This window comes from Bidens hawaiensis, unplaced genomic scaffold (genome assembly GCF_021521415.1).
Source record: "Bidens hawaiensis isolate Kalapana, Puna unplaced genomic scaffold, B.hawaiensis_p1.1 tig00002631_1, whole genome shotgun sequence".
In the NCBI taxonomy this organism is placed as follows: Eukaryota; Viridiplantae; Streptophyta; class Magnoliopsida; order Asterales; family Asteraceae; genus Bidens; species Bidens hawaiensis.
Genome location: NW_027491143.1, coordinates 459,602 through 487,125, shown reverse-complemented (window position 1 = coordinate 487,125; position 27,524 = coordinate 459,602). Strand labels below are relative to the sequence as shown.

General features: G+C 40.5%; 2 protein-coding genes across 2 annotated transcripts in view; both read left to right on the top strand.

The window, feature by feature from the left end:
* The window catches only part of LOC143620719 (trehalose-phosphate phosphatase A-like), a 44,060-nt gene extending 28,235 nt beyond the window's left edge, over positions 1–15,825 (top strand). The window contains exon 9 of the mRNA XM_077092347.1: positions 15,745–15,825. Within this exon, the coding sequence (XP_076948462.1) occupies positions 15,745–15,819 (75 nt within the window). The 3' untranslated portion in view covers positions 15,820–15,825. The remainder of the gene's footprint in view (positions 1–15,744) is intronic.
* Positions 15,826–19,200: 3,375 nt separating this feature from the next.
* LOC143620641 (uncharacterized) lies at positions 19,201–20,220 on the top strand. Its single transcript, XM_077092285.1, has 2 exons — positions 19,201–19,735; positions 19,787–20,220. Exons 1-2 carry the CDS (start codon positions 19,201–19,203, stop codon positions 20,218–20,220), a joined length of 969 nt encoding a protein of 322 aa, XP_076948400.1.
* The last annotated feature ends 7,304 nt before the right edge of the window (positions 20,221–27,524 follow it).

Sequence of the window (27,524 nt, the reverse complement as noted above, 5' to 3'; positions counted from 1 at the left end):
CATCACCATAAGTCACTGCTTGATGCCACCATATACATCGATCATTGCCACTAGATGCCATAAAAAACAAATATAATGAATGAACACATTTTGAACATTTTTGAAAAAACGACTCTCGAACCCAAGCCCAAGATTGAGACCAAAGTTAAACTTGACAAAGTTTTGATCAAACGTCCATACTGATTTTGGCTCTTTAGGCCTAACCCGCCCAGGAGCTCTCTCTAGTAGGAAATCCACCACTGTGGGAAAACCTCATCAAGTAGGTTTTGAATACGAGACCATAAGATCCCAAGCCTTAACAATCACCCCATGCCATTGGACAAAGGACCAATTGCAAATCTCAACCTCTATTACAATTTTCTTTTCAAGAAAAGAAGATGAAGAATTCCGAATAGCAACATGAAAACCATATGTCCATCTTTTCTTTCTCTCGAATCTCGATGCCTTCAGCCTAACAATTGCATATATCCCCTCTAAATTTAAACAATATATTTCCTCAAAATACAAGTTTTTAATGCATAATGTACGGTGCTCTTCAACCATAATTTGAAGAAATATGCAAAAAGGTGGATATAATATGCTATTGCAGTATTGCCCCAAAAATTGAGTCACTTTTGAAGTTACACAAAGCCCTTCAGTAATTAGAGATTACTTATTTGAGTCCCCTAAAGTCCATCAATGATTACTCTTTAGCAGCCCATAAACAAGCACCCTTGACCCTTTAGCTACATTGTAATTACTAATTAGTGTTAGGATTCAGTAGCAGAGGTGAAAAAAAACCCGAACTTGGAACCGGACCCGATAAAAATACCCAAAACCGGTTTTTTTATAACCGGGTTTTTAATACCCGAACTTGTACCCAACCCTACCCATAGGGTACATATAGGGTATGCATTTCAGTACCAAAACCCGTACCCGGAACCCGACCCGATTTGTACCCGATAATACCGGAAAACCCAAACCGGTTCCATACCCGAACCGGGTTTTACAAATACCAAGAACCGGGTTTTTCAAATACCCGAGTTTTACCCAACACTACCCGAAAAATACCGGAAAATAATCCTAAAAGGTGCGATCCTTAAAAAATCCATATAAATCCTAAAAATACCAGAAAAAACTCAAAAATAGGGTATTTAAATACCCGGTTCTATACCCACCCGAACCCGATACATAGGGTATGGTTTTTAGAGGCAATACCCGGACCCGAACCCGACCCGGGTATTGCCAATACCCGGTCATACCCGTACCCGGTCCATACCCAAACCAAAGTATTTGAAAAACCCGATTTATGCACCTCTTTAGCCCAATTGGCAATTCTGTAATATTAGCAGCCCACAGGACCCATGGCGTCCACACACATAGCCCAAATACGTCTAATGGGAAACTATCCAAATTTATGATAACAAATACTCATAGGGTGTGTTCGTTTCACAGAATTCGTGGGAATTCAAAGGAATTGGAATTAAAATCCCATGACGTGTTCGTTTTGTTGGAATTGGAATCTTAATTCCATTTTGGTATGTTTGGTTCAAAGAATTGGAATTGGAATTCAATTCCTTCAAATTCCTTTAAATAGAGGGATTTCAAATTCTTTCAAAATGTGGAAGAATTCAAGAAAATTCGTTGGAATCTTATCTCGAGTTTTTTTTAACGAGGACAACGAATAAAACATTTTAGCTCTTTTAGATTTTTTCTTTTTAATTTATATTTTGAGTTATGACTTTTTTTTAATTATTTTTGAATATTTTTTGAGGGGTTTTTTATTTTAATAGAAAACCAATGAAAAAATAATAAAAATATCATGACAGAAAATATAAATAAAAATCTAAAAAAACTAAAATGTTTTTGCCGTTATCATTGTTAAAAAATACCTCTTTAATTTCTATTCATTTGTCAAACGAATACATTAAGAATCTATTTGGATTTTAATTCCCCTCAATTCCAATTCCTTTTGGAATGTTCAGATTCCAAATCCAATTCCTTCAAATTCCAATCTTATGCAAATTCGAATTCCAATTCCATTCCATTCTGTGAAATGAACGCCCCCTATTCTTAACACATGCACATTGAATGTCTATTTTTTATTTTATAGTTGAATATATTTTCTTAAATTAAATTGCTTGCATTGATTAAGTCATTAAACAAAATGGATTATTTTCAAGAACACATATGACTTTATGCAACGAACCAACTTTTCTTTAACAAACTTACACAACCACCTACTTTACACTTTTGTCAACTCTTGTTTAACTTGAACCCCATGGGGTTGTTGATGGAAGGTTTCAAACCCACTAGAGAGAGTTTAGCTTATTAGTTATTAGAATTGAACTAAATTTGAATTCTATTATTTACTTGTTAGGTTTACATGGACATGAAATCTAAACCTCGAGATGACATGGTGAAGTACGCATCTGTTTACTTGTTGTGTGCTGCTGTTAAAAACGTGGTGAAGTACGCATCTGTTTACGAGTAGGTGTTAAAAACTTTGAACACGTGTATTAAATGAACCAAACTAGATATTGATTCTCACATCACATGACATAAAGGCATGAATTGGATTGTCAACAATCGGAGATAACGTTCCATCATAATCTAGAAACAGCGCTATCCGCTTTCCCTTGCCATTAGTCACAATATGTTCAATGGAAGTAAGCGCAGACGGATACTTAACATACAAAACAACAAAAACAATTCAAAAAAGGTTAACATATAATTTATTAATTTGTGTCAAATATTAAAAACGAACGTGAATAAACGAAATATGAATACCGTCCAGTCGTGGTAAGCGAGTTCATTCGAAAACTCCGAGGCGTTTTTATTAATATTTTTCCTTGGGGAAGAAGATTTCATGGCATCCAACCAGCTAGTTGAACAAACATCATCAAGTAGTCGAGAAGATGAGCATGGTTGGTTAACGGACGTGGGTTCAGTCAGTATTGGGGCAATTTGATTAACCTTAAAAGCCATTAAGTTCTCGATCTATTGATCAATGTAAGAATTTATAAAAACTCAACATATATAAGATCAAACATTTTATATTTAGCATACATTTATTACCTTATAGTTATTAATTGTTTTACTATCTCGAAATAGGTAATTATGATTTTAAATATATTTTGTATATAGCATTAAAAGATTGAAAATCAACACAAAGTTGATTTTACTCATTTAAACATATATAACATAATATTTTCATGATTACAGAATTGGAAAACAGTATCACAATATGTTAAAAACTGAAGAGGTATGTACCCGCCTCAACACCAAGCAAGGCGGGTCAACCCACAAGATAAAGACATTATGAAGGCACAAAGCCAAAACCTATGCGCATGGCGCATACAAAACATGCTCAGGCATCATATGCCCAGGCACACATATGCGCGCAGCGCATCAGCGCGCGGCGCATATCACATGCTCATGCATATCACATCTGCGCATGAAATATCTGCGCGTGAGAATAAAGAGAAGACCCCGCGCATCCTCAGGGTGAGCGCATATCATACGTGCACATAATCAACCTCGTCCTTATCCAAATCAGGATTAGGGCAACCTTGATTGTGCACATCAGACAACCTTCCAGAAGGTATCTTTTTAAGGAGAAAGAATATGCTGATGTTGATAGCTGCCGAATGAAAGGTCGACAACTCAGCATGACACATGTGTTACCACGTGATTACAACCAACGAGAAAGCGCCAGGTGTCCCAGAGGACACGTGGCGCAGTGCGATTGGAGGAAGCCAACGAGGTTGAGCCCAACCGGTGGTAACCCTAGCACTATAATACAGCATCAACTCCACTTTGATGACACATTCATACTCAATCATTGACAGTTACAAGCAGTGATAACACATTCAATCATATTGAATCATATTCACTCACAGTCAGTTACATACAAACAGACAGTCTCACAATCAAAAGGGTATTCAGCTATTCAGCAATACCCTGGAGATTCTCTTACACACACTATTATCTTCTCCACAAAGATACTGATTCTCACGCCGGAGGGTTACCCCAAAGAGGACCCCTCTGTCCCTTTCTGAGGGGTAAGTAACGGCGCTGTTCATTTTGTAGGTGGAAGAACACTGATCCAGAAGAACCATCGGTGAAATAGTATAATCACACCCGAGGAAAGTTGATCTGCTACCAGTGAGTAGATCCACGTTTCTTCATTGGCGCCATCCACTGTTACAAACGGCAATCAGATCTCATCAGATCTATAAAAAAAAAAAAAAAAAATCACTCACCATGGTTTCTGGAGTTCGTAACGTTGATCAAGCTCTGGAGGATATTGAACGTGAGGGTGTTAACGACGGACAGCAGGTTCTGAGGGTTCCGCGTGATTCTACGCGTACCACCAGCAACCGTCCCTTCGTCACAACCCCTCACGGCCAGACTGAAACTCCTCCAGACGATCTCACGTTACAAAATATGGCCGGCGCGAAGCTGAAAGGACCAATGGGTCCAGAAGATGAAGCAAATGATCCGAATGAATGGCTCATAAAAGAGCAGCGGCGTCTGATTGAAAAGTACAACGAAATGGTCAAGCAGAAGAAGCTAGCCGACCAAACACAAAGGCAAGCTTTTGATAAGCAGACTACAAAGAGGCCGCGCGCGCCGGAAGAAGGACATTCTGTTCACACTGCACACACTGAGTTCAGTGATGAAGAAGTGCATAGCATGAGGAAGACACGGGATACTCATGCAGGAGGCTCACAGCTCCGCGCGCCTGTGAACATGGCGCCTGGAGCCAGAGCAGATCTGGATCTGCACATGCCGTACAGCCCACCGGTCAGAGGGCAAGTGGACGTAACCACGCCCTACAGACCAGCCATCCTGGTAAAACACTCAAAGTTTACTGCGCGCATCGCGCAGGCTCCAATCCAGCACAAGACAAAGATGCCAAGTGGTATGGGCAAATATGATGGCACAACAGATCCAGATGACTTTTTGCAAGGTTTCTATAACACGGGAAACCTAGAGAGCTGGACGATGCCAACATGGTGTCATATGTTTGCTCGCTGCCTCACGGGCGCAGCGCGGGTATGGTTCGAGAGCTTGCCGACAGGGCAAATTGATGGGTTCGAGGAACTATTAGAAAAGTTCCAAGCCCACTTCGTACAGCAGCGCAGGCACACGCGCGATCCTGATGACATCATGCACTGCATACGCAGGAATGATGAAACGATTGAAGATTACATCACTCGTTTCAATCAGGAATCCCTGGCAATCGGGGGTATAACTGAGCAGCTCCTGCGCGTGGCCTTTATACAAGGCGCGCGCAGCGATCAACTCCGCCGGGCTCTCGTAAGCAAAGATGGTATGCCCACCACGTGGGCCAAGTTAATGGAGGCATCGCGAGTTTTCGCGAGAAATGAGAAACAGATTGCCCAAGATAGGGCAAGAGAAAGAGCGCATCAGGCAGAATCACCGCGCAGCAAAGAGAAGAGGGCCAAACAGAACTCTGTATGGTCCAGGTTGCAGCCAACAAGTTTTTCTTCCGCGGAAAAACAAGCGCAACCAACCTCACCACAGCCCCAAAAAGAAGTTCGTAATCGCGGGGAGGGTGACAAGAGGGAGGGCGGCAGAGATCCTAGCAGACCTCTGCCAAGAATATGGACGCCCCTCACTAAAACACCTTCACAGGTGTTAAGTTCTGAGAATGTCCAATTCAAGCCCCCCAAGCAACTACACTACAAGGGACCGCAAAACAGTGGCAAATATTGTGAATTTCACAGGTCCCCGGGCCACAACACCGACGCATGCCATCATTTAAAGGATGCGATCGAGAAGGATGTAAAGTCAGGCAGGCTGGCTCACTTGGTAAAAAACCAAAGAATAGAAGATGAGCAACCGGAAGGAGCCTCTGCCAGCAAGAAATACAAAAGAATCTGTGTGGCTGAGGGGGGACGACAAGGGCAGACGTCAAAAAAGAGAAGCGCGCAAATCCACGGAGATTGGCGCGAGCAGCAAGTCATCTTCCCAAGAATCAGGGGAGGCCCTTCAATAAGCAGTCCTCTCGTCATCACCACACACATTGCTCATTACGAAGTGTCAAAGGTCCTGGTGGACACTGGAAGCGAATCTGACATTATGTATGAGCAGTGTTTCAGAAAGTTAGACCCGGCAGACCAAGCGCGGCTCGAAATTGTGAACGCACCAATCTGTGGTGTCTCAAATGAAATCATACATCCCCTAGGCCAGATTCAGTTTGAACTAACTATGGGGGATGATGAGCACAAGCGAGCCGAAGTTGTCAACTTCTTGGTCTTGCCCACCACGTCATGCCACAATATGATCCTGGGTAGGGGAACGATTGCCCAATTTAATGCTGTACCGTCGCCAGCGCACGGCGCATTGGGGATCCCTACACCAACAGGCGTAACATTTGTTTACCGCGATCATTTGTGCGCAGTGACAAGCACGCCGCGGGAAGGGAGAATGAAACTTCCAATGGCTGACAATGCGCCAGAGAAGTGGATTTTAAACCCAAAATTCCCAGAGCAAACGGTCACAATTGGCGCTACCATTTCAGACGAAACGAGATTGAGAATGAAAAAGTTGCTCACAAAATACACGTCGGTGTTCGCGTGGCAACACTCCGATATGACGGGGGTCCCGCGAGACTTGGCGCAACATTCTCTTAACACGTTCAAGTCGGTGGAGCCAATTGCTCAGAAAAAGAGAATCATGGGGGATGAAAAGGCGAAGGCCATGAATGAGCAAGTGGAGGACCTGTTGCGCGCAAACATCATCCGCCCGATCCGATACCAGACATGGGTAGCCAATCCTGTGATGGTAAAGAAAAGCAACGGGTCATGGAGAATGTGTATTGACTTCAAGGACCTCAACAAAGCATGTCCGAAAGACTGTTACCCCCTCCCAAACATCGACGCAAAGGTGGACTCCGTGGCGCCATTCAAGCTCAAATGTTTCCTGGATGCCTACAAAGGCTATCACCAGATTCAAATGGCACCACAGGATGAAGACAAGACTGCCTTCAGAACCGACAAGGGTGTTTTTTGTTACACAAAAATGCCCTTTGGTTTAAAGAATGCGGGCGCAACCTATCAGAGACTTATGGATTCGGTTTTCAGTGAACAAATCGGAAGAAATCTAGAAGTCTACGTTGATGATTTGGTGATCAAGAGCAGGGAGGAGAGACAAATGCTCAATGACATCGAGGAAACTCTTCAGCGCCTAACGGAAGTTAACATGAAGCTCAACCCGAGCAAATGTACTTTCGGCGCAGAAGAGGGGAAATTTCTTGGTGTAATGGTCACTAAGGATGGTTTCAAGGTGAACCCTGAAAAGGTGGAAGCCATCCTTGACATGCCTTCACCATCCACCATGAAAGAGGTTCAGAAGCTGAATGGTAGATTGGTGTCAATCAACAGGTTCCTAGCGAACCACGCCAGCAAATCTACTCCATTGGTTAACACCTTGAGGAACTGTTTGAAGAAGAGCCAATTCAAGTGGACGCCTGAGGCTGAGCAAGCTTTCACTGAGATAAAAGAATGTCTCATAAAGTTGCCAGCGCTCACAGCTCCACTTCCTGGCGAAACCCTTACATTGTACCTGTCAGCTGGAGACCGCGCTATCGGCGCAGTATTATTGGTGGATCGCAAGGGGGTCCAAACGCCAATATACTATGTGAGCCGGGTGCTCACAGACCCTGAGACGCGCTATTCCATCATGGAAAAGTTAGTTTTGTCACTAACACACGCGTCGCGCAAGTTCCATAGATACTTCAATGGTCATCCTATTGAAGTTCTGACTGGTTACAACATCCAGCAAGTCTTGCGTCGCCCCGCGCTCTCCGGAAGGCTGACAAAGTGGGCGCTGGAATTAGGTGAACACACGATCACTTATAAGCCCCGTCCAGCGATAAAGGGTCAAGTTTTGGCGGATTTCATCACGGAAATCCCAGAGGGAAAGATTGAAGAAGCTCAGCGAGAGGTAGACCCTCCGCGAGCAAATGGTGAAGAAGATGTTTGGAGGCTATTCACTGATGGAGCCTCCAACAGCGAAGGGTCCGGCGCAGGCCTCAAACTGGTGGACCCTGATAATCATGAATATACTTATGCTATTAGGTTGGACTTCAAGAGTACCAACAATGAGGCTGAGTATGAAGCCCTGCTGGCTGGTCTGCGCATCGCGCTCAAGTTTGGGGTTAAAAGACTAGAGGCACATGTTGATTCTTACTTGGTAGCTGCTCAGGTCAACGGCCTATATGACGCCAAGGAGAACACAATGCCTCTGTATCTAGAGCAGGCAAAAAAGCTCGTTGAGCAGTTTGACTTCTTCAGAATCATACACATCTCGCGCAGCGAAAACAAGTCCGCTGACGCGTTGAGTAAAATGGCATCAACTAATTTTGATCACTTTGGCAAAGATGTCAGGGTGGAAGTAATGAGCAGCCCGTCAGTGCAAACGCAATCGGTCCTTGTAATTCATACAACCCCTTCATCCTGGATAACTCCAATAATGGAATTCCTGAAGGAGGGGAAGTTACCGGACGATCGCGCACAGGCGAGAAAGATAAGACACAAGGCACAGAACTATGAATTACTTGATGGTACATTATATCGGCGCTCTTATCTCGGACCGCTCATGAAATGCCTGGATGCTGAAGAGGCAACCTATGTGATTAGGGAGATTCATGAAGGAATCTGTGGAATTCACGCTGGTCCGCGCATGGTGGTTGCCAAGGCTATGAGCTCAGGCTACTATTGGCCAGGCATGTACTTGGATGCGCTAAAAGAAATCCAAAAATGCAAGGCATGTCAGAGCTACGCGCCAAACACCATGCGTCCAAAGAACAACTTGATTCCAGTGACCTCCGCATGGCCTTTCCACAAATGGGCCATTGATATTGTGGGGCCCCTGCCGCAAGCGCAAGGGCGAGTGAAATTTTTGGTAGTGGCGATAGACTATTTCACAAAATGGGTTGAGGCCAAGCCACTAGCAAAAATCACAGCTGAGGCGATGAAGCAATTTATCTGGAGCCACATCATTTGCCGTTTTGGCCTTCCTATGGAAATTGTGAGCGACAATGGCAAACAATTCACTGACAGGAAGATATCGAGCCGGCTCAAAGAATTGCACATCAACCAAATCTTCACGTCCGTCTACCACCCTCAGGGGAATGGCCAAGTGGAGCGCGCGAATCAAAGTTTGCTAAATGGGCTGAAGAAAAGGTTGGAGGGAGAATCCCATTCTTGGGTCGAAGAGTTACCTAATGTCCTGTGGGCGCACAGGACATTAAGCAAAACTAGCAATGGCGAAATCCCCGTTCAGCCTAACCTATGGGACAGAGGCTATGATCCCAGCAGAAATTGGATGCCCATCCCATAGGGTACTCATGATGAGCAAAACTGATAACGAGCGCGAAAGAAGATTGGACCTTAACTTGCTTGAAGGGCGCAGAGAAGCGGCTATCATTAATGAAGCCAGATACAAGAAAAAACTGGAAAAATATTATAATCAGCGCGTTAAAGAGTGCCACTTCAAGAAAAATGATTTTGTCCTTCGAAACAATGAAGCTAGTCGCGTAATACCCCCAGGAAAAATGTCCCCCAATTGGGAGGGACCTTATCAAATTTCAAAAGATTTGGGGAAAGGCGCGTACACTTTAAAAGATTTGAATGGAAAAAAGATACCGCGCGCGTGGAACGCGGCACAACTTAGAAAATGCTTCATGTAAAAAGTTCAAATATGTAATCAAGGCTTTTAAGCCATCATGAATGATGATTCGCGCTATCTTTCAATATTTGTCGCGCTATCTTTCAATATTTGTTCTATTACCTTTGCATACATGTTTCACACTTCCTTTATTAATTTGGAACAATATGACAACACTATATTGACTTCAAAGCAAAATAAAGCGAAGTAAAACATACATGCGCGAGCCTTAGCTCAAACGCGTTAGCGAGTCTTAACTCTAAAACGCCAGGGCCTTAGCCCAAACCTACGAGCCTTAGCTCAAACACGTTAATGAGTCTTAACTCTAAATACGTCAGGGCCTTAGCCCAAAACAAAGAGCCTTAGCTCAAAACACTCACAAACATCCATCTTACATCCCGCGCAGCCTGATCATAAAAATCCTTAAACACAACTAAGGCAAAGTACATGCCATATCATGTTAACGTCTCAGGTCGAGGTCGCGCGCGGAATCATAGTGGATATCTGAGTAACACACGCTGACATGTAATGGTTAAACTCATACTTCCATATAAATACCGCGCGACAACGACGCGCAAAAAAGAAATAATGAAAAGTTAGTGCGCATGTCAGCATGAGCAAGATACTGCGAAACCACAAACAAAATAGAACAGAGGTTAAGTGAAAAATTTCCTTACAACCTTGTTCTTATTTTAACGTGCAAGCATATCTTATATCTACAAGCAAACATGAAGAGATGAATGGAAATGCGCAAGATGTGAAAAAGAGAAAACAAGTTTCATTCCATTGGATTGAAATTTACAAGTATGATGAGTTACAAATTACAAGTATAAAAATTAGATATGTAAAATTTGGTGAAGGGCTTCTCAAGTCTCCACGTCGACGTCAGCCACTTCATCACCTTCATCATCTCCCGCAGCATCTGACGCGGCCTGCTCCTCGTCTCCGAACTGACCATAGTCAAGTTCTTCCTCCTCATTGGAGTCTTCTATCACGACGGTGACAGGAGCAGATTTATTCGCAGCGCCAGAGCCGCTGGCAGGGGCAACATCCCCCGCGCCACCATCATCGCCACCAGCCCTCTCGCATTCATCGAGCAACTTCTTTAGCGCGCCGAGGTCGGGCTGGTCAGCAAGCGCAGCTATCTGCAAAATCATTAGAAAAATATTGAGTACAAAACACTTGGAAAAATTAGTCAAGTAAAACTCATTAAGGTCAAGGTACCTGCATAAGGATGGGGATGGGAGTATTCATATACTTTTCCCCCACCGCGGCCATGTCCGCGCAGGCCGCGTCGCTCTTGTAAGGGTACTCGGATGGGTTCTTCTTCAACATGCCATAGTCATACCCATCCGTAAACCCTTCAGCTCGGCCCACCAAGCGCGCGGCGGCATTGCAGTCCATCACAAGGGCCTGAAACTCGGCGGAATATTTCATCGCCAAAGCGCAGCGAGTTATGCCCTGTGACACCAGCCATTGGCGATCCTGCGCTAGGCCAGCAACAGACGTCTCGAGGACAGGAACCTGGGAGTTTAATAACTCAACAGTTTCCTTAGTCTTTTGTAGCTCCTCCTTATCAGACGCTGCTGCCGCCAAGATGTTTTCTTTCTCCGCCTGCGCAGCACCAAGTGCTTCCTGGCTGGACGCCGCCGTCGCCAAGGCCTCATCTCTATCGGCCTGCGCGGCCGCCAACTCCCTCTTCAGGCGCGCAACCTCGCTCTCCAGTGATGATTTTTCAGTGATACTCTGGACGATAGCTTGGTCACGCGCCTCAGCCTGCTGTTCCAAGACACGCACTCTACGCGCGTACTCGGCAACTTCGGCCTCCGCCAACTGCTGCTTCTCTCGCGCAGCTTGGAGCTCATGCCCGCGCTTAATATAGGCGGTGTTGGCACTTGCTCTATTTTCGCTGAGCTCCGCCTGGAGTTTCTCAGCTCGTGCGCGAGCATCAGAAAGGTTCCAGGCAGCCACCTTAGCCTCTTGCTGGGCTGCCACAAGAGCATCGCGTACTTTAATATAATCGCGATGAAGCTCTTGGGAGGCAGCAAAGAAAGCTGACCCAGCGAAAATGTGATCGTTGAGCAAGTCAGCGCGAGTGCGCTCCTCCTGATACCTCCTTTCAGTAGGAGGCACGGCATGAGCCCAGAAGTCCTCGCATACGCCCATGGATTGGAAGGAACTTTCTTCATTAATATTCCATCTCGGGCGATAAACGTGGTCACCTTCCTACAAAACACAACAAATGTTCTAAGTCATAAAACATACTTATATGGAGGTACGCGCAGCGGAGCAACAAATTAAAACATACCTGCGGGGATGAAGCAGAAAAGTCAGCGCCAGCCCCACCAGAAGTATGCGCTGCGAAGACTTGTGGCATCGCAGGGCTGGCGCGGACTCCCAAGGAGCCCTCAGCTTGAGCCCCCTCATCCTCCTCATCTTCTTGAATAGGCCTCTTCTCCTGCGACCTGGGGGGCTCCAAACCAGCATCGCGGAGAGGGCTGCGCGTAGGAGGAGGCGAGGGAGGTCTCGACGCCGCCAGTTCGGCGCGCAGTACGGCTTCCTGCTCTTTTGTAACCCCAATAAGGGGAGAATCAGCACTAGCAGGAGCAGGACCAGAACCAGCGGCGCCGCCAACGGCGCCAGGAGTGTCGCCAGCAACTTGTACGCCAGCTACAACTCCTATGAACAAATCAACAAGGAAAAATGGTTTATGACTGAATCCAAAAGAAAAATAAAGAAGACATGTGTGCAAAACATACCTTGGCGCAATTCTGTTCGCGCGGCGAACATCGCCATAAAATTCATTCTACCCTTTTCAGAGGGTAGAACAGGGGACTCCGAAGCAGCCCCCGGCGCAGCCTCAGCACCTTGTGGCGCCTGTGGCTCATCTCCTACCGTCGCCGGTTCTGCAAACATTCAAAGGAGGAAAGGTTTAATAACAATTCAGCCAGATGAAGATAAATAAAGTATACCTGTTGCAGGCGCGGCACTGCTTCTCTCTTCAGCCGCGCGAAAGGAGGAGGCGACGCCACCATACCTCAAGTGGACAGGAGGTCTGCCCACTCTCACAGGCAGAGAAGCTAAAGAAACCTTTGTGGTAAACACCTGGGTTTCCTTAGGTCCCTTCGTTTGAGCATGGGGATGAGCGACAGGGGTGTCATCTTTCTTCTGTTTCTTACTGGCCCCTGCGCCAGATTTCCCCTTAGCTTTGCGCTTTAGTAGGGGCGCCTCCTCTTCCTCCTCCTCCTCTTCCGCGAGCTCTAGCTCGTAGTTTTCAAGCGCATCTACAAAAACAACCAACAGAACTGTTAATAAACTTGGATATTCTATAGGAATGAGCATAAGTGCGAAGGCTTACCAGGCGCGTCACTGTCAAAGTCAAATTCCAGATCCACTGGGATGAACATGTCATCGAAGCGATCTGGGAAACCAACTTCCCCAGCGCCAAGCGCGACGGAGCCACCCTCCACTTGTTCATCATAAGCGGCAAGGACATAATCCTTGGTGACTGCGCAAAAACGAATCAAGTGATATCAGCAAAAGAATTATGTTCGCGCAGAAAAAATAAATAAACCAATGAAATTAACTTACACAACCCGTCGACTTGGATAACGGGCTCAAGCGCGCTATCGGCCCAAAGCTTACTCATGCCGACCCCAACCAGCGCCTCCTCGCAAATTTTCTTCGCGGGGGATGGTTCGGCGGTCAGTTTCTTAACCCAGGCGCCAGTTGGGTTCTTGAGGACACCCTCATCCGCAGGCGCAGAAGTGATAGAGCGCATGGTCATACGGATGGGGATCACACCGGCCCTAATGTAAAAAAACCTCTCAGACCAGTCATGAAGGCTCTTGAATGAAACAGTGGAGCACTTCACCTTCTGACTGCGAGGAATAAAAGAGATCCAATTGTCTTGGATCTTGGCCTTATAAAAATACTGAAAGCGCCGAGGAGTGGGTTCCTCGCGCTGGGATTTGCACATGAACTCAAAGTGAGTCACGCGCACGAGTCCAAACGGATGGACTTGGGATATATGAATCCCATAGAACTTCAGCAGTGCACCCACAAACCTTGTCATCGGGAGACGAAGGTTGCAGTGGGTGAAAAAGTGGCTATATAGGGATATATAGCCGGCAGGCGGGTCCGCCGCCGTTTGCCCGGACCTAGGCAACATGCAGCCAAACAGGGTGGGAAAGCCCTGAGAGGTGATGAGGTTGTCGAGATCTGCCTGCTTCAATTTGCAGGGGATTTCATTCCACCTTTTGGTGGCCTTGGTCCTCCCTACTTCCTCCGATGTGGTCTCAACAACCTTCTTCCCCTTCCCCTTTTGCTTCAATGTCGACATCACCACAGATTTCACACGGCGTCTTCGAGAGGCAACAGAGGTGATTGAGGGGCTAGACGAGTCTGAACTATCAGACATACAACTGCAGCAGCAGATAATCAAGAAATCGAAAAGATGAAAACACTCAATTCAGAATATGAAAGGCAGAAACAAGAAAATTATCAACAATGAAGATGAAGATAAAAATTTCCTAAGGGCCTCCTTTTATAGGCCCAGGAGAGAGAAATGTGGCAGCTGATCGGATTTCACGCGCCCCCACTCGCGGGTCCAAGCCAACGAGGGCGCGACACGTGTCCCTAACACTGTTGAGGGGACATAAAATTGTAACCGACCTGCCACGGAGCAGAGACGCGCCCCCACTCGCAGGTGCTAACCAATGCGAGCGCGACACGTGTTCAAGACAGCTGTGTGAGGGGACGTGAAAGGCAACTGTAGCACCTCGAGCACACGAAACGTCTGACATGTTTACGGCGTACGTCACCACCAACTAACCACGTGTTTGGACCCTTCGTTTTCAACCAAATGGATAGAACTTCGCGCAACGATGGAAGCAACCAGGAAAACGACAAAACCCCATTAAAAGACAAAAATCAGTAAGTCTAATATCCATCTTACCGCGCTCGCGCGAGATAAGACACACATTAGACTGGGGGGGCTTGAAGAGGTATGTACCCGCCTCAACACCAAGCAAGGCGGGTCAACCCACAAGATAAAGACATTATGAAGGCACAAAGCCAAAACCTATGCGCATGGCGCATACAAAACATGCTCAGGCATCATATGCCCAGGCACACATATGCGCGCAGCGCATCAGCGCGCGGCGCATATCACATGCCCGTGCATATCACATCTGCGCATGAAATATCTGCGCGTGAGAATAAAGAGAAGACCCCGCGCATCCTCAGGGTGAGCGCATATCATACGTGCACATAATCAACCTCGTCCTTATCCAAATCAGGATTATGGCAACCTTGATTGTGCACATCAGACAACCTTCCAGAAGGTATCTTTTTAAGGAGAAAGAATATGCTGATGTTGATAGCTGCCGAATGAAAGGTCGACAACTCAGCATGACACATGTGTTACCACGTGATTACAACCAACGAGAAAGCGCCAGGTGTCCCAGAGGACACGTGGCGCAGTGCGATTGGAGGAAGCCAACGAGGTTGAGCCCAACCGGTGGTAACCCTAGCACTATAAATACAGCATCAACTCCACTTTGATGACACATTCATACTCAATCATTGACAGTTACAAGCAGTGATAACACATTCAATCATATTGAATCATATTCACTCACAGTCAGTTACATACAAACAGACAGTCTCACAATCAAAAGGGTATTCAGCTATTCAGCAATACCCTGGAGATTCTCTTACACACACTATTATCTTCTCCACAAAGATACTGATTCTCACGCCGGAGGGTTACCCCAAAGAGGACCCCTCTGTCCCTTTCTGAGGGGTAAGTAACGGCGCTGTTCATTTTGTAGGTGGAAGAACACTGATCCAGAAGAACCATCGGTGAAATAGTATAATCACACCCGAGGAAAGTTGATCTGCTACCAGTGAGTAGATCCACGTTTCTTCAAAAACACTTTGAAAAATTATCTGTGTTTACGATTGACATACGGGCGAATGGTATGAAGCTTCTACTTCACAACAAATAAATCTGATCAAATTAAGTTTGCTTAACTTTTGTTTTGTATTTATAATCATTAGGTTTTAGAGGTCCGCCCCGTGCTTAAGTGGGACAAGGGGAAGGCTGTTGAGTTCTTACTTGAATCACTTAGCTAGTAAAGAGTTCAGTTTTCATGAAAAATAATCGTTTATTTGTGTATATGTTAGAAAACAATCATGGTTATTTTTTACTTTATATTCTCTCCTTTTTATTCATTAAACATTCAAAAGAGAAACTTGTTTAAAACTAGATGCCCCAAAACTCCAAAAGTATACTTATTAATTGTATGTATTTACCATTTAGATTCATCACTCTATTGTCCTTGTTAAGTTAAAAGACAGGAAATGGCATTGCAAACTTGTTTTAAGTAAACGGAACTAATTAAGTTCGAGCACAAGCTGGCTTGATTAACTTAAGACAGCTTGAGTAGGCTTGAACTCGAGTTGGTCCCTTTAACTTAAGACAACTCGAGCAAGCTTGCCTAAAGCTTTAATTTGTCGGCTTGGTTTATTTACTAGTTTTTTTTTATTTTCATTCGAATGAACTTTCATGTATTATTTTGGGCCTTCTGGCTTCTACAGTTATGAAAATGTAGGATAAATATAAATTAGCCCTTCACCAAAATTATTTTGTTTATTTAATAATAATAATAATAAATTTTTTTAATATAAATATGACTTTTTATTGATGAAAATGATCCCATTACAATAGAGAGGTGGATAAGTGGGCAACAAGCTGCGTCGCCACTCCATTTTGAATGTCAAACCTGATCCTACTGAAAATAAAGTTATAGTTCTTTAGCGTCGATAAATTACTGTTCACTACCCGTTAAACTCTTTTAAGAAATGTAATAGATTCGGGGGGCAAATGACGAGTTTTTTTTACCAAAATGGGTGGAGAGAAAAAAATATTTACCAATATAGGTGATTTGAAAAGTAATTACCAAAATAAGTGAAGTTACTTTTTCTCGCTCCTAATCTCATTAAATAAAAACAATTCTTATTAAATATCAAATATATTACATTTATAAAATTAAGTGGCTTGTTTATAAACAAATTATTTTTGTTGTCATATCATAACGATAAAGAAAAATAGCAGTAAAGATTTAAAATATTTTTTCAAACTTGGAATTTTCAAATAACTTATTTAAAAAACATTTTTCAGATAAGTATGTATAATATTTTTTATATATATATAACGTAGATTTTAATATGTTTATTTTTTATATGTGGATACCATACTACTTTTTAATATATAGATATGAAATTATTGTTATTATATGTATAAAAGGGAAATGTATGTATACAGAGGATTTTTGTTTTTCTTGTTATTCTTGTAAAACATATATTTTAAAAATATAGTATTTTTTTGGGAACGTAAGCTATATGAGTTGCAGTACTGCATCGGTACCTTCAAAAATCTAACCGATTCTGTCCAAACAATATTGGTACCTGTATCAGTATTATTCAAACCGATATCGGTACTCGTCGATGTATCGACGTCTTTTTGAACATATCACAATTTCATTATTGTGATTTTTCCTAAATTCTTTGGTTTAGGTATTTAGAAAAATAAACTTTAAAAAAAATATCCTCCAACTGTTTGTTCTAAAATAAAAAACTACATTTTAAATTGTTTAAATATTTTTTTAATTCTCAGTTAAAGATGTTTTTTAATGTTTCCATATATGACTAGACTAAAGAAAACATTTAAAACAAAAGGCTACTTAAAAATGATCTAAAACATTTATGTTTAGTCATAAACAACAATTATTAATATTTATATATAAGAAAAATAATATATGACTAAAAAGACGAAAAAGAGAAAAATAATTGATTTAGTTTCTAACCTTTTTCAAAAGACGGTTCTAATTTTTTTTAACTTCCGCATAGAATTGTTTTTAGTCATATATATCGTAACACTAAATAACATTATTAACTAAGAATTAAAATAAATTATTTAAACAAAAAAGTTAAGATACAGGTTTATTTTTGAAAAAAAAAACTGGAGAATATTTTTTTGAAAACCATGTTTATTTTTTTTCTTATAATAAAAATTGTTTTTATTCAATGGGATTAAGAGTGAGAAAAAAGAAATTTCACCTATTTTGGTAATTACTTTTCAAATCACCTATATTGATAAATACTTTTTCCCCTCCACCCATTTTGGTAAAAAACTCGGCAAATGACCCAAATATAATAATAATAATAATAATAATAATAATAATAATAATAATAATATTTTTGTATGCATTTCTGTTTGCCAGTTGTGTGGTAAGCTAGAACTTATGGTTGATTTTTGATGGTTTGAAAAATCAAACTTGAAACTTTGGTTTTTGGTTTAAACCAAACCACTTTAATGGTTTACTAGGTTTTTTGGGTCATCGTTGGAGATGGTCTTAATGGGACTTTTAGTGTTTGTAGACTTTTTGGGTTTGTAGACTTTGTACCATATTCTTCTGATAAATTGTTGACAGACATTACGTAATAACATGGTCATTGACTAAAGTTGGCCCACCTAGATCGTTAGGTTAAAATCTCTATTCTTTGTGGTTGAGAATCGACACGGTGTTCCGTTTGTTTTCGACTTTCCTGTCTCCATTAATGAAATGGTCGCTATATTCAAAAACACCACATTTATGGCATGTTAACGACTCTATACGTTATAGGGGCTATACGAGTCTTATAGCACTCGCATGACTAACTAACGTACGGATGACAGTTTTTCAAGTCTATACGGGTCGTATAGCCCCCATACGGCCCGTTTAGGTTTCAAACACCTGACACTCTCCATCACAAAAGGACAAAATTGGGCACCTATATGGCTCGTATAGCCCCTATACGAGCCGTATATGCACATATGGTGTCCAAATAACCTATATGGTGTGGGAATAATATAAGTTGTCCTCACATTTAGTAATTATTTAATATTAAGATAAAAATACAATACTCGAACTAATGACCTTCCATAGAAAAAAAACCGAGGCGCCGCTAGAGCACTGGTCATAAGGTTCATGATGTTTGAACCACGACTTCAGTGGCAAAGCTTCTTTTGGGTCAGGGGTGGTTCCGACCTCCTCTATTTTTACGCAGTAGTGCAATTTATTTGTTTTTCGCATGTAAAATTTTATACGAAGTTTAAATTTACCCTTCTGCGACCGAAGAATTGAGCATGCCCCCCTCGTTTATGTTTTTTTTTGTAAATACATTTTGTGTTCTCCCCCACCCCCTCTTTACGTCCTCGTCCAAGCTTCGCCACTACACGACTTCTCTTTCACAATAGTATGTTACAGTTGTTGAGCTTGAGGAACAACCTGAGTTTTTTTAATGGTTAAATTAATGAAGTAAACAGTCGAACAACAGAAGAAGGAACGCAAAAGAAAAAATTTTCAAAATCGTAACGTCTAAAATGGCCTCATATATACGAGATACTTGTTTGAAATAAAGGAGAAGGATTGCAACAATGCGTTATTACTCAAAAGGATATGGAGATACCGAATGGAGGGCGATGCTATATGGAGGAAAGTAGTTGATGCTGTTCATGGGTCTAAACGACGGTGGCAATCTGTTCCGTGTAATAGGAATGTTTCGGGTACTTGGTCAAAGATTGTTAACAGTGGTTCTCGGCTTATAGTGAATGGCTCTAGCTTTAGTAGTTTGATGCAAGGTAAGGTCGGGAACGGATTGAGTATTAAATTCTGGATTGATCCTTGGATAAATCCCCTTCCTTTGAAGACTTTATTCCCTGCACTCTTCCGTCTCGAAAAGAATAAATGGTGTATGGTCGCGGATAGAGTCGGCAATGATGACTTTGTTGGTGCTATAACTTGGGATTGGAAGAAGTATCCGGCCACTGTCCAGGAAATAGCTGAGGTTGTTGAGTGTTCTCAGATGGTTTCAGGGACTACTCTCGACTCGAGCCGGGATTCGTGGGAATGGAATAAGGGTCGACTGCAGCAACTAACGGTACAGGAAACTAAGTCGTGGATTAAAAGTTTCAATTCAGATGCTGTTGGGCATACGTTTCGATGGAGTAGTTGGCTACCGGCTAAGTGCAACATTTTTATGTGGTGAACTTTATTAGATCGGATTCCTACAAAGGTTGCCCTTAGAAGACGGAATATCTTGGTAGGAGACTGCAAGTGTGTCCTATGTGGAGAAGCTGAAGAGACGGCTAAACATGTGTTCACGGTGTGTCGAATTGCTGACGGAGTTTGGAATGGAATCGCTCGGTGGTGTCACATTCCTCCGATCTTCTTATTCTCAATTAATGATATACAGACTATTGTTGATCAGTCGGGGAGTTCGAACCGGAAAAAGGAGCTTCTTCATGGCATCTTGGTGCTAACATGTTGGCGCATTTGGAAGGCGAGAAACGAGAAGGTGTTTACGAAGAATAATACAAAGATTACTGAGATTATTTCGGACGTAAAGTCGTTGGGTTTCCTTTGGTATAGAAGTAGGGGTAAAAGTGATGTAGATTGGAAGGGTTGGCATTCTTTCAATTTTTTGATGTAATTTAGCCGTTTTCCTTGTTTTGGCTTGGAACTATCTCCGTCTTGGAGTTAGTTCGTTTTTTGGGTGTTTAATGAAATTTGCCTTTCAAAAAAAAAACTTGTTTGAAATAAACACCCGTCCATTCAAGGAAAAAAAGGCGATGAGTGACCCGTTGAAACCATATATGCAATTAATAAAAAGTTGGAATTAAATGCGAAATCTTGACTTAACTAAAAACCGTGTAATTCACTTTTAAATTCCTAATTCAAACTCGAATAATTAAATTATCTATATCTATACTATATATAATGTATGAGAGAATGACTTAGATTTGTTGCTAAAATATCGGTATTAAACCCGAAACTCCCGGCGGATGGCCAGTGGCCCAAAGAAACGAAAGAATCTGTTACATTTTTCATATGATCTCCTCGTATAGATAGACTAAACAATAGAACATAGTTCTTTTTGTATTACTTTGTACTATTTATATATGAGGAAAGTGAATATAAGGCTGTTATACATGTAAGTTAGATACAAAACCACTCAAAACTACGTCGTTTTGATTAAAATTAACTAAAAGTTAATTTTGACAACTATTTTCCTTGATTATCTTATCTTTTTTCCAGCAACCCTAACCACAAAATTGAACGCAACTGAAGTTCTGATATGCCATTTATGTTGTATTTAAGAATTCATTTTAATTTTTGTATTATTATTTTAAAATCAAAATATTGAAATGCCAACTAAAATTCGTCGGCTGTAAATTGAAATGCCAATTGAAACTAGTCTGCAATGGTGTACAATTCGTCACTTAATCTAGATTTAAAAAGGCAACAACATAAATATTTTCTCGTTAATCAATAAAATTAATAATTTTAGGATTGTATTTGAAATGGAATTTGAAAGAATAATATTCTTAACCTGGTTTGAAAACAAAAAAAAACGATGAAGATGGATGAAATTGCAAGGCAATGATTTTTGTGTATCTAACACATATATGGAAATGATTTTAATTGAATTATGGATTTTTAATCAAAACGACGTAATTTTGAGTGGTTTTGCATCTAACTTACATGTATAACAGCCTCATATTCACTTTCCCCTATATATATAGTTATAGTTTCCTACTTTCTAAATCGAATCAAATATCTATTCAATTTAGAAATCATGAATTACCTCCTTGGTCCCACCCCCCTCTAAAAAAGGCTATGAACACGAACGGGAAGGATGAAAGCGAGTTGGTATGCTAATTCCTCATCTGCAAATCAGCCCTTATTAAACCAGAGGTCGTATAATTTATCGACTCCGCAACAAAGATTCGAAAGATTAGGTGTTTTCACTATTTCTTTCGCGGAAATACGATTTGAAATCGAAAATTTCAATAAACTTATTTTCGTCCAAGAAATGGATTCAAAATTAAAGTAAGGAGTGGCAAATATTAAAATAAGAGCTTCTGTCCGTAAAGTTTGTGAAAAATGTCGACTAATCCGTCGTCGGGGACGAATTATAGTAATTTGTTCCAACCCAAGACATAAACAAAGACAAGGATAATAAGACTCGTTAAAGACCCAATATACAAATAAGAAGGGGGATCTTTTGTTACATGAAATGGATATATCCATATATCTCTGACTCAAATTTATGAGATGATAAATATGGCAATAGCTATATAGAAAAAGAGTTCACGTGGACGTACTAGTTCACGTAAGATGCTCCTGCTACCCAGCCGAGAGCCTTAAGCATTGTACAAGGACGTGTTGTAGGAGTAACCCATTACCTTCTGGGTGGAATTGCCACGACCTGGGCGTTCTTCTTAGCAAGAATTATTGCAGTAGGATAATGGCTAGGAGGATTTGAAAGGCATTATGGCATTAAGATTTCCAAGGTTTAGCCAAGGCTTAGCTCAGTGCCCATTTTTCTGTAGGTTATATATTTACATATGCAGCTTTCTTGATTGCCTCTACATCAGGGAAATTTGTTTAATTTTTTTAATTGAATGTTTTGTATTCGTGAAAATCTCATTTCTTTCGATGAAGAAGAGATCCACCTTTTTATCTTATATTTCTACATCTAGGATCCGACTTGTATCATGGATACTAATAGGAACTTAACGAGTATGACAAAAAAAAAGTTTGATTCAGAGGGAAAAGAAGAGGCGAAAACTGGAACAGAAATATCATTTGATTCGTCGATCCTCAAAAAAAAGAAATAAGAAAAGTTCGATCGTTGAGTGACAAATGGGAAATTTATGGAAAGTTACAATCCCCAACGCGGAATAGTGCACCTACACGGCTTCATCGACGTTGTTTTTCAACTGAAAGGCCAGGAGCTAACTACCGAGACTTTGGACTATCCGGACACATACTTCGTGAAATGGTTCATGCATGTTTGTTGCCAGGGAGACAAGATCGAGTTGGTAAGGATTAAAATCTATCTTTATTTCATTTCTATGATCGATGTATTTTGAGGTCATATCTAGTATTCAGAGTTTGCCTCGATTTGGTATCGCTCTCGCGGCCCGCACCGAAACAGTGCTTTACCCCTAGATGTCCAGTCAACTGCTGCGCCTCAACGCATTTCGGGGAGAACCAGCTAGCTCTGGGTTCGAGTGACATTTCACCCCTAACCACAACTCATCCGCTGATTCTTCAACGTCAGTCGTTTCAGACCTCCACTTAGTTTCACCCAAGCTTCATTAAAACACCTTAAATTTTTTAAGGATTTACAAATCAATCAACACATAGTACAGCCTTTAATACATCTACGATAAGGGCAAACTTGTCCACTAAAAGAGGTTATTACATAATAGTTACAACATTAACCCCTTCACTTTGTTTAACTTTTGTAAATTTTAAAAATAATTACAATTATGGTTCTTGATCTTTCACTCATATGTGATTTTTATTTTCATTTTTAATTCAACTTCCTTCATGATTTTTAAACATTAATAACTTTTTCATGCACTAATATTTTTTTAAAGAAATTATATCATAAAAACGAGCATGTTTTTCTCTTTAATTTGAGTATCATATTGTTATAGTTTTTTTCATTTAAGAACAACAATTTACGTAGAGACGTTTGCGGTCTGATTTTGATGATTTTTAAATTAAACCATGGGTCAAACTGTTAGTAACCGGTTTTTAAATTAGAGATCTCATTAAGAATGCTCTAAAAGACATACAATAGAGAGGTTAAACCTGCTTACCAACTTGAACAAAGAAAAGTCCAGCGGATTACGGGTCCATAGGTAATTTTGACTAAGTATGTTTAATATTCATTAGTGATTTCAAAGTTTTAACACTAGTATTATGGGCGTATTTTTATTTTTTGTTTCTATTTTACATGTTATTTAAAGTTGGATGATCCCCAATATGATCCAACTAGGGTTGTAAACGAACTTAGCCGAGCTCGACTAAGTTTTGATTTACGGGAGCTTGAGCTCGGCTCGTTTCGAGCTCTTTTTCTAAAGCTTGAGCTTGACTCGTGAGTCAATTTTCAAGCTCGGCACGGATCAAACTTGACTCGTTTATTGTTCATCAAATAATTTATCTATATTTTATATATTTTGGGAAAAACACTGGATTTGATTTCAACTTCCGTTACTGGAATAGTCTACCAATGAAATAAATTATTCTTATTTTATCGAAGTTACAACTTTAGAATACTTGATGAGCCTATGCTTGGCTCGAGCTTGGTATTGCATCGTGACATGAATTCATAAAAGCCCAAAAGAGTTGAAGCTTAAAAATACATTAGGCCCGGCGAGCCTAAACGATCTTCTCATACAAGGCTCGAGCTCGAGCTCTATAACTAAACACACTTCTTTGATGCTCAGGTTCAAGATCGATAGCTCGAGCTCTATAACTAAACACACTTCTTTGATGCTCAGGTTCAATATCGATAAGGCTAAGATCATTTTAAACTTTTCATCTATCCAATATCAAGTAGCTTGCGAGTGACTCCGCAACCCATGAAAGTACAACACCATCCCCACATACATCCCCATCAATTCATCAAAAGTATTTGAATAATAAAAAAAAAGCCAAAAGTAAACTTGACCCGTCAACCATACCAATGGGATACCAGGGCCGGCTCCGAAAAGACGAAAAAATTTTTGAGCCAAAGGCAAACTTTTTTTAGGCCTTAAGTAAAAGAAACATTTTATTGGGTTTAAACAATTTAATTATAAATGGAGTTATTTGATTATGATTTAAGTTGTCTAAAAAACTTTTATATAAAAATAAGCTTAAAATTGTCTCAAATAAGACTAGAACCCACAACCTTTTGGTTAGATGTTATACCCCTTTACTATTAGACCAAGCTAGTGGTTATGTAATTGTGTTGAAACATTGATTATACATATGTTTTTGATAAAAATACATAAATTTTTTTTTTTGAAAAATAAAAATTTCGGGCCTAGCGGGGTGTCGGGCCTGTGGCCGTCGACTACCCTGCCATGCCTCTAAAACGGCCCTGTGGATACCCATGGCCCAAACCATATTTCCATCCAACATATACTAAAACTGTCCATAACTCCATATCGTTGTTTAAGTACTCCAAACCATACTATTCATCACCACCACCACCACAATGAATGTTAACAATATTAATCTTCGACATACAACATATTCTCCTTTGCCGGACCACCACCACCACCACCACCATCTACCGTCACGCCGCCGCCAAGCTATCATCCTCTTATCCACAATCTTTCTCTCCATGTTATTATTTTCATCTTTAGTAGCTCTCATGTTAAACCAACATGGTCAACCACATGGTCCATATTTATACAACTCCGGTAACAAAAAGTCAACGCAGGTGAAACCCATGTCTAGAGGGGTGTCACAAAGTGTGTTGGAGAAGAGTAATAATATTATGTCATTCTCCGGTGAGGAGATGCATCCTTGGACCAATGCTATGCTTTCTTGGCAAAGAACTGGCTTTCATTTTCAACCTCCAAAAAATTGGATGAATGGTAATTAATATCAAAGTTTAAGATAATTAATTAAAGGGTCATGTGGTAACATCACCCCATCTGATTTTACACTATAAAATAGTCGTCCACGGGCATTTTGGCTTAATGGTAGGATGGTAGCCCGGTTGCTTCACCTATGAGAGATCGCTTGTTCTAGCCTTTGAGCCTCGGTGCCTTCCTAGGGGATTTACCGGGTTGTTTGGGTTTCCACCTACGGGAGGCTTTGATTCAGACCTGAAGCGTGTGATAATTGTGGACGGTTGAAATTCCTTCACAAGTAGACATGAAAAAAAACATTGTTATAAAAATAATCGCCCACAAAACACTCAGACGACTAATTTGATAATAAAAAGTCAAACTTTGAAAATTGTTGATTGTAACGGCGGCTGAATAATATTCAGACGATCAAAGTTTGAATAGTTTTTGTCACAACGGCCGTTTAGAACGGTGTGAGATTGAATATTAGATTGTGTATATAGTTTGCTCCTCAATTAAAATTCCATTTATATTTTCATTCTTCTTCACTAATCCTTTTTTTTACTTGGTTGATGCTTTCTGGTCGTTGACTTTTGCTGATCGATGCATATATTTCTCTATATATATCCTAACGGTATGCACTTCTTACTAATTGTTTAATCAATTATTTTGTGACAGTAATATACTTCAAAACAAATAAATAAATTAAACAAGACATTTAATGTAATACCCCAGCTCGGCTCTGGGCTGACGTGTCACTATTACAAAATCAGATACAACAATACACACTTTAATATATAACAACTAAACTTTGTTACAAAATTATTTTCTAGTCATTTATTTCATACATTATTAAACACTAATAGTATGCTTCCATCTTATTTATTTATCTCTCTTCACACGGTCCCTTCATCCCTGATAACCTGCTGAAAAGAAAGAAATGCGAGGAAGCAGAATGCCACGAGCGATTAATAATAATAATAAATAACATAATTATAATTACTTGACAGAATTAAATAATCTTATTATTTTATACGAAATACCCATGAAGCCCGATACATAGTATAACAGAACAGGAGGAACCGGGTAGCTAGCCCAGAACCTATGTGCAATGGTGTATGGGCATACATACAAACCATCCACCAGAAAATAATAATATCCTAGGATCAATCCATACGCCTCGAAATATATAACCGGCACTCCGTAGAGTTTAAATTAAACAGGCGAGACGCTGTGATTTAGGCTCACCGTCACAGTCGGTGCCACGCCATCGATGCCGCAATGACATGCTTGTGGTCACCCCCACAAGTAGGGGCGTGCTCGGGTATCGGAGTACAGGGGTAAAACTATTAATATATACATATATAATTCTTAAATATACTAACGGACGTAATTCAATGTGTCAGGATACCGGAATGCGATAATGAGTACAATTTAATTTAAAATAATATAGCATATAATATGGTTTCTAAATTCATTTTCATAGTTAAACTGATAGAGACCGACAAATGTCCGAAAGTATATGATATGAGATAATAACTTGTACAAGAGGATTAACGAATGAAGTTAAAAAGCCTATACTATGCAAATAGTAAAGGAAGATATCCGCACCTTTATTGACTGTACTGTCCGAAATTGATTCCACTTGTTTACAAGTATCTGTGACAACCTATATATATATTTATATATTTAGTTGAATTCCAATTAGAATGATATTTTATGATTGTTATTATTAGTATTGTTTTATATTTGATTATGTGTTATTTTAAAATAATAAAACTTTCGTATAATATATTTATGAAAGTTAGCTTACGAGAAGTTACTTACACGTTTTGTTTTATAAAAACTTTTGGTTGACTTTTATGTATGTATTTGTGTTTGTAACTATTAAACAAAACTTGTACTTCTCCTTTTAAAGTGATTTAGATATATATACAGGTATATACATTTGTTTCTTTAAACAGAGATATCTAAAGTTTATTTTAATAATAATTCCACACACAAAGTTTATTTTAATAATAGTTCCACACAAAGTAATTTATGATTTAAAATATTTATATGGAAATAAAGTTTTACATACAGATTACTTGTAAGGTTGTAATTGATATACCCACTAGTCCACCACCTTACTAGAATCATTTTTCAATAATTTTATTTATATATTTGATCAAGTTTACCCAACTCCATCATTATTCCTTTTTGGTCTTGAAAATAATTTATCGTAGTTTCATTTTAGTGGGGATTTAATTATATAATATATATATATATATATACAAGTAATCATATATGTAGAAAAAACATGAGCAATTATTTATTTCAATACCTTTCTAATGTACAATAACTTGGTCGAGATTACCAAGTTTTGCCAGAAAAG

Bases quoted from the DNA above. Each gene is read 5' to 3' on its own strand.
- LOC143620641 (XM_077092285.1), top strand. From the start codon at position 19,201: ATGGAGGGCGATGCTATATGGAGGAAAGTAGTTGATGCTGTTCATGGG. The intron at 19,736-19,786 runs GTAGTTGGCTAC...GAACTTTATTAG, and splicing joins TGGGCATACGTTTCGATGGA to ATCGGATTCCTACAAAGGTT.